The sequence below is a fragment of the Camelus bactrianus genome, chromosome 2 (assembly GCF_048773025.1).
Source record: "Camelus bactrianus isolate YW-2024 breed Bactrian camel chromosome 2, ASM4877302v1, whole genome shotgun sequence".
NCBI lineage: Eukaryota > Metazoa > Chordata > Mammalia > Artiodactyla > Camelidae > Camelus > Camelus bactrianus.
In genome coordinates, this window is record NC_133540.1 from 32,980,185 (window position 1) to 32,997,335 (window position 17,151).

At 43.8% G+C, this 17,151-nt stretch overlaps 1 protein-coding gene and 1 long non-coding RNA gene across 2 annotated transcripts in view; one reads left to right on the forward strand and one right to left on the reverse strand.

Annotated features, from left to right (window-relative positions):
• C2H4orf51 (chromosome 2 C4orf51 homolog) overlaps positions 1-17,151 on the reverse strand; it is a 41,134-nt gene that overhangs the window by 1,495 nt on the left and 22,488 nt on the right. Inside the window, exons 2-6 of the mRNA XM_074377813.1 lie at positions 16,732-16,793; positions 7,290-7,348; positions 5,300-5,339; positions 4,820-4,893; positions 35-2,613 (exon numbers count right to left, since the gene is read on the reverse strand). Of these exons, the coding sequence (XP_074233914.1) occupies positions 2,506-2,613; positions 4,820-4,893; positions 5,300-5,339; positions 7,290-7,348; positions 16,732-16,793 (343 nt within the window). The 3' untranslated portion in view covers positions 35-2,505. The remainder of the gene's footprint in view (positions 1-34; positions 2,614-4,819; positions 4,894-5,299; positions 5,340-7,289; positions 7,349-16,731; positions 16,794-17,151) is intronic.
• LOC141579712 (uncharacterized) lies at positions 2,760-16,792 on the forward strand. Its single transcript, XR_012511563.1, has 3 exons — positions 2,760-2,892; positions 7,876-8,089; positions 15,939-16,792. It is a non-coding gene; the product is annotated as an uncharacterized LOC141579712 (long non-coding RNA).

The following is a 17,151-nucleotide window of genomic DNA, read 5'->3' on the forward strand; positions in this document are numbered from 1 at the left end:
TGGCCTTCTGCCCAGGCTCCCTTCCCTTCCAAACCTCAGGGTGGCCCCCACTAGGTCAACCTGAACCGGCCTCGGTGGGAAAAGCTGATGATCTTTGGGCTCTAGCCTCTGGAAGTCTTGTTCCACGAGGAACAAGAGTCCCTGGTTTTGTGCAATGAGTCACAGGCTGCCTTGACCGGCCTATCTGGGGAGGCCTGGGGCTGCCATGTATGGTCCTTGCTCGGTGCCACCCACCTCTCCATGTCAGTTGGAGCTCTTTGCCAGGGCAGCCTGACTCATAAAACTCAGCACATTCCTGAGGCGTTGGATAGCCTTTCCTTGTTATTACTTTGCTTTTGTTTTATGCTGCACCTGGTTTCATTTTAAAAATCCAAATAAAATCTCATGGTTAGGGTTTGGGTCGGGTGGGGGGATAGGAAAGAAAGGAAAGAGTGAAGTCTATGTTAGGGGAAGGAAGAAGGGGCTGGAACTCCTCAAATAGGCAAGACCCAGAACCGCAGAGTAAAAGGCAGGAGAGAGAGAGGAGGTGCTACAACTGAACTAAGCTTGATCGTCCTTTTTCTGTATGTGATAAAGCACTTGATGCCTAAGTCTCCGCCCCAACTTAGGCGCAGTTCCAAGTTAGTCCTTTACTCATAAGCCATGTGATCTTCCCTAAAGCCCTACACTTTGTCTCCTCCATAAACCGACAGGCTTATTTTTCATGAATTCCAAGGAACTCTACACTTAGAACCTTGTGATTCTACAAACCTATCTATTCCCTTTTTTTCTTGGAACCACAAACCCCAACCTGTGTGTAAGAGGGCATTTTCCCCCAAACTAACGTTTGGTTTTTGCCTTTGGTGGGGAGAGGAACGGGGGACAGCAAGGGAGAAGGTGTAGACCCAACCATATAAATGTTGCTGGTCAAACTGAATTTCTGTGGCCAGGTTATTTTGTAAAATCATCTGTAAAGCTGTTAACATTGTTTTTAGAATTAAAACAGTATTTTTTGTTTGTTTTTTTAAACAATATTCTAATAATCTATGCTTGGTATATAGAAAAAACACAGAAAAAGAAAGAATGAATGATGCTAATTAACAGAACTGTATTTCCTTGTAGTTGTAAAGTATATTAATTACAAATTGAGATCAGGACGGTTAGGTATTGACTGAGACCTTCAACCGAGGCCTTTACTTCCCTGTGCCCGAGATTCTCTCCGTGAGGCTGGCCAGGGCAAAAATCCTGGAGGTCCCTGAGTGACTCCAAGGCTGCAGTTTCAATGCACGGTTTGGCGAGCTTAATGGAAACCATACGAAGGGATCCCGGGACTCAGACCAGATGGCTTCCCGGGAATGTATTTAGCCTAACCTGGGCTAAAGAACAAAAATAACCACCAGGAGGTTTGGGGAGGAGGAGGAAGTAGGGGTGGTGGTGCGACTTTTAATTATCTTTTCTACTTAACAAATCTTGTAGAGAAGGACGGTTTGGCAAACGGGAGTAAATGGGGCATTGGGCAGGGCGGGGGGTGCAGAGGAAGAGGGGTAGGAGGCAGCTACTTCCGTAACCACACGAGGTTCGGCCTCCCCTGGTGGGACAACAGGGGTGGGGGCCCTCGGCGCCCGGGAGGGTGGCGGTGCCTTCCCGTGCAGAGGTCCCCGCGCCTTCCCTCGACCGCGCTCCGCACAGGCGTGGGCGGCCGGTGCTGGGCAGCGGGGGAAAGAGGCGGGCCGAGTAGGTAGTGGGGGTGCAAGGGGAGGAGGGTCGTAGAGGTGGCGGAGGAGCAGAAGCAGGCGGCCGACCGCGAATGCGGGGGTGGAGGATCGTGCAGGGAGAGAGGGGAGGAGAGCAACGGGGAGGAGCGGAGAGAGAGGAAGATCTCGACGGGGAGGGGCCTAGACGTGGGCAGGGCGAGACGTGGGCGGGGCCTGGAAGTGGGAGGGGTGGGGCGCCGGCGGGGCCTCGGGGGCGCGAGGCCCCTCTGCAGAGGGCCGGGGCCAGAAAGGCCGCGACTCGCCCCACCCCCCAGGCTCCTACCCCCACTACGACGCGGGCCGCCCCTACCCGCCCGACGGCGGCCGCCAGTTTGCTTCCCTGCGGCGCCTTGCGTGGAGGGAAACCTGGCGGTGCAAGGCTGCGGCTCTGCCGGCGACTGCTCTGAATACAGAAGAGCCTTTCTCACGCCCCTGAGCCCTTCCCCTCCCGGGACGCCCAGATGGACGGGTCTGGCTCGTTGGACGCTGCAGCCCACAGCTGTCGGGGCCACAGCACCATTTCTGTGGTTCTTGCAGAGAAGTGTGGTTTCAAGTATTTATTTTAAACGAAAATTTAATAATGATTATAGCGATACTTTTGTCCCTTCTTCCAATTTAAGAGCGAGGGTAAAAAATTGAGGGATGAAGTCGTTTGAAGCCCAGGGAAGTGCCCAAGAAAGCCAGCCTGCCCAGGCCGGGAAGCAGGCGTTTTCATACCTTCAAGTCGTTAAGCAAGCTCTGGGCCTCCAGCTTTGTGGCTTCGTTTTCCAACTCAGCAAAATGATGGGGACGGTCCTCCCAGACTGTAAACAGAGTATTGATCAGCTTCTGAGTCTTCTGATGAGCTGGTCTTGCTTGTAGAATTACATGGTTTCTGAAGCTGGAGGAAAATGGCCTGGTTATCAGCACTTGCCCATCCGCTAGGGTTATTTTTTGCACAGAATTGGGAATCAAATTGCCATTTAATAGCAGGACTTGGGACTGGTCCTGCATTTTCTTCCATCTCCTTCAACATGCCTGTTTCATATATCGTGTGTCTGTCAGGAAGGCCAGACCATTATTGGGGAGAGGGGGGAAAGGCAAGAAACCTCTTGGAAATCAATAACCAATAACCGAACCATTCACTGCTTGTCTACTGCCGGGTAATCATCCTTCAGAGGTAAGATTCTTTCCCCCGTCTTCCCTACCACCCCTTTTGGCCAGGCATTCCTGTGCATGGATTTCTCTGCTTCCCAGTTTTCCATCATGAACTTATTAAAGGTAGGACCCCAAAATATAAATATTTAGAAGGTGGTTGCCAATGTCATTAGACACCAAGCAAATACTTTTTAAAGTGAGAATGTCCTTAGTGATGGTGGAAAATTTCATTCAAGCCCTCCCTGTTGCTGATGCAGGAATTTGTATATTTTACATCTCAATGCTTGTTCCCCTTTCCCCAAATACAGTGCCTATTTTAAAAAATGAAGATTTTTGCCTTGTCCTAAAATTAAAAGTCATGATTTATTTTTCAGTTGGACTTCCAGGTTCAAGGTTTCCCAAACAAGTACCCCATATTAATTGTGTGGCTTGTGCCTTATGTGTGTGTGTGTGTGTGTGCTTTTAGCCTGTTGTTGCACCGTAAAAACATTAGCAGATGTAATGTCATTAATTTGTTGACTTAAAAGAGACTACTGTGAGTATAGAAAAATTCACTTTAGGGGAGGGGGTCGGGGAAGTACCTCAAAGAGACGGACAACTGTTCCCCAGAACAGCTGCGGACACTGGCAGTGGAATTGCTTGGCACCACTACAACTCTGCAGCAAGAGGGGTTTATTTATTTAACAATAATTAATGATTCTCCCAGGCAACTCCCAGGAGGCCAGCTAGCAGTAAATATACTTTCAGGAAATCAGCTACCCTTCCTAGAAGCATGCCCCAGCCCTACAGTGAAGGGAGATCCCTGGCTGCCCACATAATATAACATTCGGTGGGCTGCCCAGCTTCAAATGCCCCCCCAAAACTCCCTGCACAGCCCACCACAGCCCTGCCTTCCTGTGCTTGAGATGCTTGAGGAAAGTTACCAGGTCCTAAAACAGAAAAATGAAGAAAAATGCACCATTTCTGGAAGGCCACCATTAAGCAGATTAGTTACCTGGGAACGGAGCGGGGCTGGGGCTATCCAACCCTGTCCCACTAGCTAAAATACCAGATTAGATTAGCTAGTTGATGCCCATAGACTAGCATTTTCCAAGGTGATATATGTAGAGAGACTGGTGGTTCTTGTGATACTGTTAGTTGGTACTTGAATAACATTTTTTTATTTTAATGGTCAGGTTTTGTTTTTTTTTTAACCTCATGCACATTACTAACATACCAAACCTGTGGTATTGTAAATATAATTACTTAGGGTGAGGCCAAACTTTTTAAAGTCAATTTAAAGAGAAATCTGAATAAACAGAAGTAATAGGATAGCAAAAAATGTTGTAACTTTTATGTTAAATGAGGTGAAGTCAGTAGGGTGCTGGTAGAAACCAGTTTTTATTCTTTCTTTCAACTCATTCTCCTGGAGTCTCTGCCAGGACTCCTAAGACGGAAGAAGAATTCCATTTTAACATCCTGTTAAAAACTACTGAGTTTTGAGAACGTCTCATCAGGCAGGACAGAGCCCTTGCTCTGGAGGGCCATGTAGGATGCAGGGACAGTTGATACTGGGTGGCAGAATGGGCTCATGCGGTGAGTGAGCCCAGGACACTGGGCACCCACGGTGGGTCCCCAGGATGGAAGGACAATCTTTACTGCCTGAGTCCAGCAAAGCCCTGCTGTCAGTGGTGAGAATTCGGACAGTACAAGAGATATTTCAGTCCCTATAAGCCCCTTTGAGCCTCCTTCCAAACTAACCGGAGAGATCTAAACAAGAAATGTTCAGGATGCTTCTAGAAAGACTGCGTATCAGAATAGTCTATTTCTATAGTCATTTCTGTCACATGATTGTAAATTAGGGATTACTTTCATGTCAACTCTTAACATACGGACGCCACCCCCACCACCACCACCACACTGTGCAAAATTACTGATACCCCAGGGGTGACAAGTAAAAAGATTCTTACATGCTTCAGGAACTCTTTCCTTAGTCGATTGTACTTCATCAGGATCGTAGGTGCTGGCTTTTTAATTCTCATACCTAGCGTAAAGAGACAACCAGCCGATGTGGATGTTAGTGCTTCCGGTAGAGCCTACCATAGTATGAGTAAGCCAGCTGTACTGACATTCCCAAACCATTTTTCAATCAGTAGTTCCATATACACTACCCACCCCCCCACCCCCAACTTCGCCACCACCACACCCTTCTCACACGTGCGCTTTCTTTCAGAGCTGCCGCTCCTTTTATTTCTGCATCCTGCTGTCCTTACTGTTAGGACAGAGGCGTACAATAAAGTGACAGGGTATGTGATGGGAGGAAGGAGGCAGCAATGCAAAAGGCCTTGCGTGGCCTCAGACTCGGGAAGGGATGGAAATCTCAGCTGAAGATCATAGTTAAAATACAGGCAGAACGTGGATGTAAAGTGGCAGTTTCGGACAGGACTTACGTGGTCTTTCATAATCTGATGGAGACAGAATTTGGTGTGCCTGCGAAAAAGAGAGAAAAATAAATACACCACACAATAAATACACTTCACAACAGTAGAAATTTAGTAAAATTCCATTGCCAGTGTTGTCCTCCCCTTCCAGAAGGCACTTTGATAATGCTGTCAAAAGCCACTGTAGCAATAGATACTAACAATAAAGTGGAAAGACAAAATTGGAGAAAATATTTATAAAACTGGACAGCAAAAGATGACTCTCCTTAGACACAAATAGCTCATACAAACCAATAGGAAAAAGCTAAGAACCCTGGTAGAAAAATGGGCAAAGGAAGTGAATACAGTCAGTTCTCATTGCCCATGGATTCCAAATTTGAGAATTTGCCCACTTGCTAAAATTCAGCTGTAACCCCAAGTGAGTACTCGCAGCATTTTTGAGATCACTGAAGGCCATGCCAGGAGTGGCAAACAATTTGAGTCACCTGACACGCACGTTCTCGGTGCAGGTTAAGAACACAAGCTGCCTTCTTGTTTCAGCTGTCCTACTGTAAACAAATGACCTTTTTGCATCCTATTTAGTGCCACATGTTCTGCCTTTTCATGTTTTTTGTTAATGATTTCATGTTTAAAATGGCCCCTGAATGCAGGGTGGATGTGCTAGATGGCACTTAGGATTCCTAAGTGCAGGAAGGCTGTGATGTGCCTCATGGAAAAAATGTCTGTTAGGTAAGCTTCATTTAGGCATGGGTTATACTGCTGTTGGCTGCAAGTTCAGTGTTAATCAACAATATTTAGTAAATAAGGTATCATTAAAAAGAAACACATAAAACAAACTTACGTATTGATCAATTGGTGAAAATGGTGTGACCAGAGGCTCACAGGAACCTGACCCTACATTTCCCTTAGGAGCCATGGTTCAGTATTCACTGATTCAGTGTTAGTGGAGGCTTTAGAAACATAACTACCTCAAATAATGAGAATTGACTATAAATTCACCAAAGAGCTATGAATAACCAGTAAATAGAAGCCACTCCACCTCACTGATAGTCAAAGAAATGAAAATTAAAAGGAAATTGAAATATCTTCATCTATCAAATTGGAAAATATTAAAATTATTTTTTTAAAGCCAGTTTTATAGGAAATATAGAAAAACAGACACTCTTGTTGACTGCTGGTTCATGAGGCCAATTTTCTGGAAGGCAATTTGGCTGTACATCAAAATTTAAAATAAGCATACCTTCTGACCCAAGAATTCTACTTATGGGAAAGTACCCTGAGGTGATGATTGTACAATTATAAGAATTCATATTCAAATTTACTCATCACAGCATTTTTTATAATAGTTACAAATTTGAAAACCCTAAATGCACAGCAATATGGGGTATTTTTAAATTGTAATATTTCCAGTCAATGGAATATCATGATTCCATTAAAATGGTAATAATTATGTTAACAGTGAAAGATGTCCATGAAAATACAGTGATTAAAGTAGACTGCAGAGGACAGTGGATGCCATCTGTGAACTCCATGTGTGCATCTTTATGTGTGCATAAGCATAGACCTTTGAGGGATGGTCACTAAAATGTTAGTGGTGATTACTCCTGGGGCAAAGGGAAGGATTTCAGGTGATTTTTCCTTTGGTCTCTATTTTCTCTGTATCATTTGAAAGTTTTCAATCAGAGAAAAGCTGTTTTTGTTTTTAACTGTCAATGTATTACGTATAGTGATTGTCACACATGGGAAAGAGGAGAAGTTGGTGACTATAAAAAAAAGCACAGCATCCTCAGTTCACGGTCATCAAGTTGGTTATCTTTGTATCTCCATCACCCAGAAGAAAGCTGCACACCTAATAAGCACTCAGAAGTAAAAGTTTGATAAATGAATATTATTAAACAATAACTCCAACCCTCTCCAGTTCGTTTTTATGAATAATATGCAGTATGCAATCATTGAAGTTCTCTACGTGTAAATGATCACTGAGAAATGTTGGACTTACCACTCTGTGCTTGACGTCAAATGAATTTTTAAAGGAACCAGTTATATGAGGGAAAAATCCTGCATGCAGATGAAGAGGGAAAACCAGAATCAAACCCAGTGTTAGAATAAAATTTCTTACATTCCCGATTAGGCTATACCAATAAATTGTACAGGTGTCACTTATTTCCCTTTAGAATCTGACCTACAAAAAGTAAGAGGTAAGACAAAGCTGTGACTAAAAGTCAATTCATAGTAAATATTCTGGAGCTTCCAGGCTGGGTGGGTAAAAATGTTTTTTATGGTATATATTTCAGTATTATATTAAAAAGAAAAACATACTGATAACAGCTAAGGAGACATTGAAATTATTTGAGTCTAAAATTAAAAAATGTTATCAGACTAATTCAGTTTTACATGTCCTTTGGCTTCCTCTATATTTTTCTGAAGTAAGTCTAAAATACAGATTGTGTTTCAGTCTTTATGAATTTTCTTACATTTTAATTCAGCTACAAAATAATTCTTTATGTCCCCTCTCCCCCATAAAAAAAGAACAGTTAACCTTTCAAATGCTCTTCTATTTTCAAGATTTTATTTTATTTTTTTAGGTTCATGGGAAAACTGAAAGACCCACAGAATTCCCATATCCCCCTGCCCCCCACATGCATAGCCTCCACATTATCAACATTCCCCCAGCAGAGTGGTACCCTGTTACAACTGATGAACCTACATTGAGCCTCCAACAGTTTGTCAACTACTGTTCAGATGTTCCAGCCCTGCACTGGTTCCTGTGATCATTTCCCCTTGTGAGTCTCTGCTCCGGTAAGCCGTGATTCCCTGTATTCACCTGTCTGTCTCTCCAGTCCCGGGGGTGGCAGTTTGCCCTGTGTCCTCCCCTCTATTAAGGATCCAAGAAGAGATGTTGATTTTTCAGTCTTTTCAGCTTTTTACCTGTTGTTAGGATGGACTTGTTTCAGGCACCACCCTACCTGCAAAACCGGAAGCTAGGAGAATTAAACTTATACCTGGAGAATTCTTCTGTGATACACAGTTTATACTCTTAGAATCAAAGGGAACCAAGACTGTGCCGAAACTCTAAAACTGTACATTTTTCTCAAGGTCTGAAGGAGCTCTAGTGTATTTTTAAAAATAATTTTACTGAGGGATAACTTACCATAAACCTGACCTACTTTAAGTGTACAGTTCAGTGATTTTAAGTAAATTTATCAAGTTATACAACTGTCACCATAATACCATAATCTGGTATTAGAGTATTTTCGTTACTCAGTAAAATCCCTCATGTCCGTGTATGGCTAATCTCCTTTCCTCCAGCCCCAGAAAACTAGTAACCTACTTTCTCTATGTACAGATTTGCCTTTATTGGACAGTTCATGTAAATGGAATCATACACTATGTGGTCTTTTATGTAGCATAATGTTTTTGAGGTTCATCCACGTTCCAGCTATCCTAGTATTCTGTTCGTTTTATTGATGGGTAGTATTCCCACTGATTCACCAATGGGTGGATGTGGGGGTCTTTCCAGCTTTCACTGTTATAGATAATACTGCAGAGAACATTCATGTGCAAACCTTTGTGGAGACGTATGTTTTCATTTCTCTTGAGTGAACGCCTTAGGTGTGGAATTGTTGGATCCAATGGTAAATTTATGTTTAACTTACAAAGAAACTGTCAAGGTGTTTTCCAAAGTGGCTGGGCTAGTTTACATTCCCAGTGGCAATGAATGAAGGTTTCGGTTTCTCCACATCCTCACCAACATTTGTTATTTTCTGTCTTTGTGAGTATAGCCATTCTTATGGATGTGAAGAGGTATCTCATTGTGTTTTAATTTGCATTTTCCTAATGACTAATCATGTTGAGTTCTCTGGAGTATTTTGATTAAAAATAAATAAATAAGAAAAAGTTTAAGTTTGATTGAAAATACGTAAAACTTGATTTATAAAGAAAAAGAGGGTTTGGCTTGGCATAATAGAATGGGGTCTGGTAATCAGGGATGAGTCAAGGGAGAGGAATAGCTTTTGGCAAATACTCATTATTTGTGCTATTTTATGCTGATAAACTTTTAAAAACAGGATATCTTAAGCTAAAGTCAAATAAAGAGTTCAATAGTTACTCAGCTAAATTTAAGAAAAACCCACTTTTCACAGCTACAGTTAAAGCAGGTGGCTAAGAAGTTCATCCTGCACAATTAGCTCTGATTATTCCACTGGCTGTGAATTCTTAGCCTTTCAAAACTCTATAAGACTTTTATAAATCCCATAGGCCTGCCAGAGGCTTTGACTAGTTTTTTGTCACTCTTTCTTTCAAGAATTATATGAGATAATCATTAATTAGTGAATGAGATGATTCTATACTATAAAAGCTTTACAGAAAGTAATTTTGAGGCGTTTGATGGATTATGGGGGGGGGGGGGGGGGACAGGCATTAGAATTTGTGCCAGACCGTTGCATGAGGGATTTACACATTTATGCCCATCTTTTAGCCAAACTTGGTCATCTTTCTAACCGAGCTAGAAACGTCTCATTTTCTTCCATCTGTTTATGGAGAGGAACACCGGCAAGCTCACAATACGTTGGCGTATGGTCAGCTGACGATTTTTTTTCTTTACAAGTTAACAGTTGACAAAATAGAGCCCACAGTGCAACTTGACCTTGGCAGTCGCAGCTGGCCTTTCTTAAGGACATTTAATGTGACCCTAATTTGCTAGCAAGTATCCACCTCCCTCCTTCCACTTCCCTGTCCTAGAACTGTAACCAAATTGGGTGATTCTGTTGATGAAACTTACAATGTCAGTAACTGCCAACAAATTCTACTTGTGTCTTAAGTCCATAAATGTGGTGCCAACTCTGATGTAGTGCTATAGGTATCTGGTTTTAAAAGTAAACTATCAAGAAAGCAAGTGTGGGTTTGCGAGGATCCACTCTTTCAGAAACAAAGCAGCTCAAGTTTGGAAATACTCTTCTGGGTCTTCTAATCATGTAGTCCACCTGCTGGGTGTCTGTCATAGTACAGCTCTCAGCTGTATTTGTGATTCTGTTTCCTTTGCATAGATTAGGGGATCATATGATCCCCTGCCTACCCATCTCTAAGTTCCTTGCAACCTTGATTTCCTTGGCATGAACACAAAACATAATGTTGGAAAGTGAAGAAAAATCGTTTTTAATCTTTTCTGAGAACTGTAATTATAAATAGTGTGTTCACAAAAGAGGAGAATTTAGATCAAAGATTAACAACACTTAACCTAGAGTCTTATGGACACCCTGGAGGGATCCAAAATGTATGCGTTGTTGGCTTGTAGACATGGAAGTGTCTTTATGGATATTTTTCTGAAAATGGGGCCCAGAGCTTTCATCAAACTTTTCAAAGTGCCTCAAAAATATGAGGCATCTTAAAGAGAATTGCTAACCTTTGGGACAGACGACAGAGCGAATCTTTTCCTGATGGATCCTAAAGAATAAGGATTTAATGGTCTGTACATTGGGGGAAAGTTAATTCTATCAATATTGTTTCTTGAGTGTGATAATAGTATTATGGTTATATAAGAGAACATCCTTACTCCTAGGAGGCACATGCTGAAGTATTTAAGGACATACTGTTATGACATCTGTAATTTACTCTCAATAGTTCAGCAAAGAAGTACCACATGCAAGTATCAATGTGGAGAGACTGTGATCAAGCTGACTGTTAACTGTGGCCACACGTTAATGATTGGAGAATCTAGGCAGAGAGTACGTAAATACTGATTGTGTTATTTCTTCAACTTTTCTATGAATTGAACATTTTTTAAAGTTGCGAATAAAAGAATAAGGCCTTCATTTACCTGCCTAACTTTCATAGTTATAGGCAAAGGAGTGCTGTAATCCCGTTTTGTAGATTTTAGCCAAAACCAGGCAGAAAAACATGAGGAAAACCAGCAGCGTCCCAAATTACAGTTGAGCCTTAACCAAGGACAGACCGAAAATGGTGCCTTCTTCCCTTCGTCTCCCCACAGAGCTCCAGCCCGTCCCCTAGCGGACGCAGGGCTTGTCCCCACAAACCCGCTGAGATCGCTGCAGTGCCTACTGTCGCGCTGTCTTTTAAGTTCACAGGCAAAAGCAACTGCAGCCACTTCCTAGTTGACGTTATGCTTGAACAGTAAAGTATGCACAGTAACAGATGGCATCTTGTGACCTTCTTAATAACAGGCTTGGCTGCCAGTGTTCCCTTGTGTCCAGTCTCTGTGGGGAATTTGGAAACTGTTGCCTTACACTTGAATATTTTCTGGCCAACCCGTTTAACCATTTCTTAGACTGTTCCCTAATTTCAAACAGAGCAAAACCAAATCCCCAGCACCTGAAAGGGAGAGCAGTATTTCCTGAATCTGGGGCCTGTCCTGGGATTCTCTAGGGTGTGCTGGCCATCACCCAGCGTGTCTGTCATTTTGAGGCTGGTGAGAACCTCAGTCCCGGGCAAACTGCTTCCCAGGCTGTCTAGATTTATGGGTGGCCGACGTGAACTTTTTCCTTTATGTAGTTTAAAAGAAATGTATGCACTTCCCACAACCAGGCGTGCAAATTAGCCAGAAAGCAAACTAAATCCTGGCATTAGAAGACCCTTCTGCTGTGACAGCCCGCACCAGGAGTGAACATGGGAACCCCGCGGCAGGGAAGGCTTGTTCTAAGTCACCTCGCTCCCTTCTGGGCACACCCTGGGCAGCCCGGGGCTGTCAAGCTCCACAGTGGGAGAGGGAGGCGGAGGACGGTGGTGATTGGTCCTCACCCATGCCCAGGGGCAGCTTGCCTTTGTTAACCGTGGCAGGCACACAAAAGTGGCCCTAGGAAAAGCCAGGGAGGATGCACATGCTCAAGCCTGAGGAGTCCTCTGCCCCCAGCAGAACGGACCTGGAGCGCTTGCTCCGGGAGGGGAGTGGTGACATCCATCCGCGTCAGGCAACAGGTGGCGGGTGGGGGATGGGAGGAGAAAGACCGAGAACATTCTTGGTGCAGGTGGCAGGAGGGAAAAAAGTGTGGAACCTCCGGGAGGAACAACTCAGGTGACAGGCGCAGGAATGCATGGGGTCACAGCCGGGAGGAGGCAGAGGAGGATTACTTTGTGGCTAGCGGGGACGGCTTCATTCCAGGGTTTCTCCCAGTAGCTGAAGCGGAGGAGGTGGGAGTCCTTCCTGTGACCCCCGTCCCATACTTAAGAACACAGGATTCCTCCCCAGGCCTCTGTCCGGGAGCAGCTGGCCTGCGTGGGGAGGAGCCTGCACCGGGCAGCTGTGAGTCTCCCAGGGGAGCTGCGGGCAGGATGCCTCATCCAGCTGCCATCTACGCCTTCGCGATTCCACCCCACGGCTGGCCTATCGTTCATTCGTCAGGCAGACGTGAACACCTGCGGCGAAAGCCCCTCTCCTGGGGCACGCCCTTACCCACCTGCTTCCACCTTGACTCTGCACCCAGCCTCCAGGAGCACTGAGCTTTGGAAATCATCTCAAAACAGCACAAGGGGACACATCCCTGAGACATTATGGAAACAAAGTGAACAGAGCATGGAAGCCACAGGACACCTACAGTACTAAACAGCAGAAAGTTCTTCCCCTGCCCTCTCTCCTCTCTCCCTCTCACCCCAAATCACACTCACCATCTCTCGCTTTATTATTACTATTTTTTTAACATTTATTTTATCTTTATTTTTTGGAGGGGGGAGGTGATTAGGTTTATTTATATAATTTTTTTTTTTTTGATGGAGGTACTGGGGCCTCAACTCAGAACCTCATGCATGCTGAGCATGTGCTCTACCACTGAGCTCTACTCCCCCCTCCTTAACCATCTCTTGTTTACACGACCGTGTGTGTCTGTTTCAGATTTGGGTTTGCCTGGCTGTACCTCCTTAACCCTGTACAGAACCTGGGTGGGGGATGGAGGAGTGTGTATAACGAAGATTACGTACATATGCAACAGGGCCACGTGTGATTTATTCATTCCGTTTTTGAAGTATGACCATTTCATGTGCTGCCACACAGGATCCTAAAGCCTGCCATCGGAAATACAAGTTTTTGAAAGGTTGCGTCTGTAAAAATGACATCCTAATTTTTAAAAATACAAATTCCCTTCGGGAAGACAAATTATATGTAAGAAACTGCCTCTCTAAGGAAATCTTTGTGGGAAAGAAAATGTCAGCCATGGAAGGTCCATAAAAACCACTGTTCAACAATTATCCAATTGTTCCATACAATTGTAAGACATTTGTGTGTGTTGAGCCCTGTCCCTGGTGCTGGAGATACAGAGACAAGACAGACAAGTTCTGCTCTTATGAAGCTTATGTTCTAGAATAGGAAAGAGATAATAAGCAAGTAAACAAAATAACACTCAACTAGGCACTAAGATAGAAATTAAAAATGGGAAGAGTGTGAAGACCTTACTTTAAATATTGTGGCCAGGGAAAACCTCTCTGAAGAGGTGACATCTAATTTCAAACCAGAAGGATACAGCACAGCAGAGCCAGGATAATTGCATTCTAGTAAAGAGCATGTATGTGCAAAGGTCCTGAGGTGGGAAATGGCTTAGTGTGTCAAGTTCCTGAAAGAAGCCAATGTAACTGGAACAGAGTAAGCAAAAAGGAAGAGGCATGAAATGAAACTGGAAAGATAGGCAGGGTCACATTTGTGTAAGACCTTCTTGATAAATAATTAGGATTTCATTGACAGGAAACAGAGAAGTGGCATCATCCTGTTAATGCTTTAAGACATCCCTGTGTGAAGATGTGACTTTTGGGTAGTCTGGGGAGTTCTTATTACTTTTAGAAGTCTTTCAAGGTTTGGATAAGATGTCATAGAAGAAAAGTGAGACTGAAAGAATAGGAGAAAAAGAAGATATTTAAAATGGACACAAACATTCCTGAAGTAACATGACAAACCATATTCATGCTGCCTCTTCGAATATCATTGTTTCTTGAAAATACTCTCCTGGACACTGCCATCCTTGTAAAAGGCCATATACTATAAAAATAATTCCAAGTAACTGCTTTAGGGACTTGGAATTTGTTATGTGTGGTTAGGGAATGGCCCAAGAAGATCTTACACATGCTGTCTCATCTGGGCTTTGATGTGGCTCATTCTATATAGAACCTCCCCCACCGGTACATATTGCATCTCCTGGAACAAGAATCAAAGAGGTCAGTGTACTCTTTGCAAGCATAACATGGGCTCATCCTAGAAGGACACAGGTCCAGTGCCAAGGACAAGAGGTGGGAACAGGACAGCCCATGAGTGCTGCTCCAGGTGCCGCACGGTCTGCATCCCACCTCGCTCTTCGTAAATTGCTTCTGCTGGAGAGAAGCTTTTAATCAAACAAAACTGGCTAGAATCAGTCTTAGCAGAGTCTAAGAGAAGAGCAAGTTGAATGGTTGAACAATGTCTGTTTGTTGTATTGCAGTCTGATGATATTTGATTTTAATTTTTATTAGCTATTGCTTTGTTCTTTGTTGAGCATCGATGAGCATATGATGAACCAGAGGAGGGAAAAGCCACAACCAAAACACTTGGAAAGAAAATTCATAGTAACGCAAGTGGAAGTCCACCTTAGCGTAGGCAGAACAAATAAGACTGAACTCTTTAAAGGGCAGATGTGAAAAAGAACTTGAGAACGTTTTTCCTCTGAAGCTCTTGAACCCCGTTTAAGGACAGTCTGTCTGATTTGCAGCCCTACAAATGGACACGTTTCCATGAAGAGACTGTCAACAGACCAGTGTCCACTGGTGGTGAGCAAATTTATCCAGTGGGCTTGTATTGACTATCTGATCCTTGGCTTCGCCTTTTAATTCCCTTCAGTAGAACTTCTGGCTCAAAGCTGATAATCTAAAAGTTAGGCAGGGGAATTGCAAAGGAGAACGAAGGGAACTAACTTATCCTTTGGCCAAATTAAATGACTCTACCTGGATGGATTGTCACCTCTTGATGAAGAGTAGTCATCAGTTAAATTAAAATGACCATTTGGGGGGAGTGAAAGAGGCACCGCAGGCCGAGTCCATCAGAGAGTCATTGTTAGGAATGTGTATACACACTAGGTTATTTCTGCCTCTCCTCCTACCATTACCTTACTGTAAAAACAGGAGAGGAGGTAGGAAAACAAATGCCTATCATACACTGGTAAATTATTTAATTTCCCCTACCCTAGGTCAGGTGAACCAGGTAGTATGTTTCAATATTCTGTGTATTACTGCAAAGGGGAGGAAGAAAGTGTTTCCTGATTGTAACAATAGCACAAAAGGTTAGCTGTCCTGTCCTTTTGCCTCAACAAACCATAGAGGGACACATAAAACCCATTTCAAAGGTACTGCTCCCGTAAAGTCCAGTTTTATTAGGAAAGCCAGCAAAATCGTGACTGTCCAAGACAGTGGTTAAAATCCTTTACTCCATTGTTTAGGAGAATCCCAGAAGGCTGCAGGGCACCTCCTAACACCATGCACACCCCGCACACACACAACACACACGTACATACTGAGCCTTTAAATACTACAGCACAAAACAGTAACAGAATATTTTGCAAAGCGCTGAAAAAAAAAATCCTCATGTGAGATGATGATCATTGGTCTTATTAAACCTTCAAAGAGTCAACCCTGAGAGATGGAAATTATACAGGAAAAACCTATTGTGTTTCTTCCTCAAAATCAGAGTGTGTGTCAGGGTGGCCAGCGGTCCCCCTCCAAGTGCACAGCTGTTACTAAGAAGAGGCTGCCCGGCACAGGAATCTGGACTCCCTGGCTCATGGGGGGCGCTTTGTGACCGCTTCTTCCACTGGAAGGTGAGCATATGCGATGTGAGTCGTTTCCAGGCTAAAATGGTGAAAAAGCAGGTGTCTCCCCCCTACCCTCTGTCCCACCACCTGCCAGATAGAGACTGAGGACTCTGGGGCCCCAGGGGATGGAGGGACCCCCAGATGAAGGAAGTCAGTGTCCTCAAATCACCCCGTGGAAGGTCCGTCTGCAAAATGGACCTTCCTCCTGCGCCTTTATAGGAAAGAAGAACTATATTCTATTGTGTTAAGCAACTGGAATTCGGAGGCTTATCTCTTTGGCAGCTAGTGTTGTTCTAGCTTAGCTAGGACGGGGTGGAGGTGGTTATAGGTGAGTCAACGGAGTTTCCTAGTAGGTGGGTTGTAGTGGTTTGGTTTCTCTTCCTAGTTCTTTGATGCGCCCAGGAAAGCTCAGGTTACATCACCAAGAGCTGCAAGCTCTGGCAGAAGGTACATGCTGGGACTAACATGGAGCAGGAACATTTTCTTGCCTTGGAATAACTGTCATTTTTAAAAGTAACAGATCCAGAGTGGAGCATGCCATGTTGCGAAAGACATCTTGCCTTTAGGAGGCAAATGGAACCATCTGGATGACAATCAAAAATGTGAAAGATGTCGAGGCAGCACCCTTGGCAGAAGGGCTGGGCTCAGAACTGATCCCGCTGCACTCACCTTTAACACCTGCAGTCTCCTGGAGAACAGCCCTGCGGGCAAAGCCGGTTGGCAGTGTCACCCTAAGGAAAGCAAGTAGAAGAAACAAGTTATAAGGTGATGGGCTTATAAGTCACAGCCTGTGGATTGCGAGCGATTTTCACCCATCCTTTAATTTGATTTCTTAAACTTTGGCTTCCTCTCTTCCCCTCTTTGCATACTCCCAACAATACAGTCCCATTAAATCAACCCAAATTGGGCTTTCTCACTGTCTTTAGTGATTTGTTTTTTCCCTGATTTCTCATAAAAGGGTAAAATGTTCAACGTCTGTACATGAAAAGCTCAAACATTAAGTTCATAATAGTTTTAACAGGATTTATGAGTCTTTCTCCAGGGAATTGTTTACAAAATAAGTGCTATGAATGGAATAGCAAATATTAC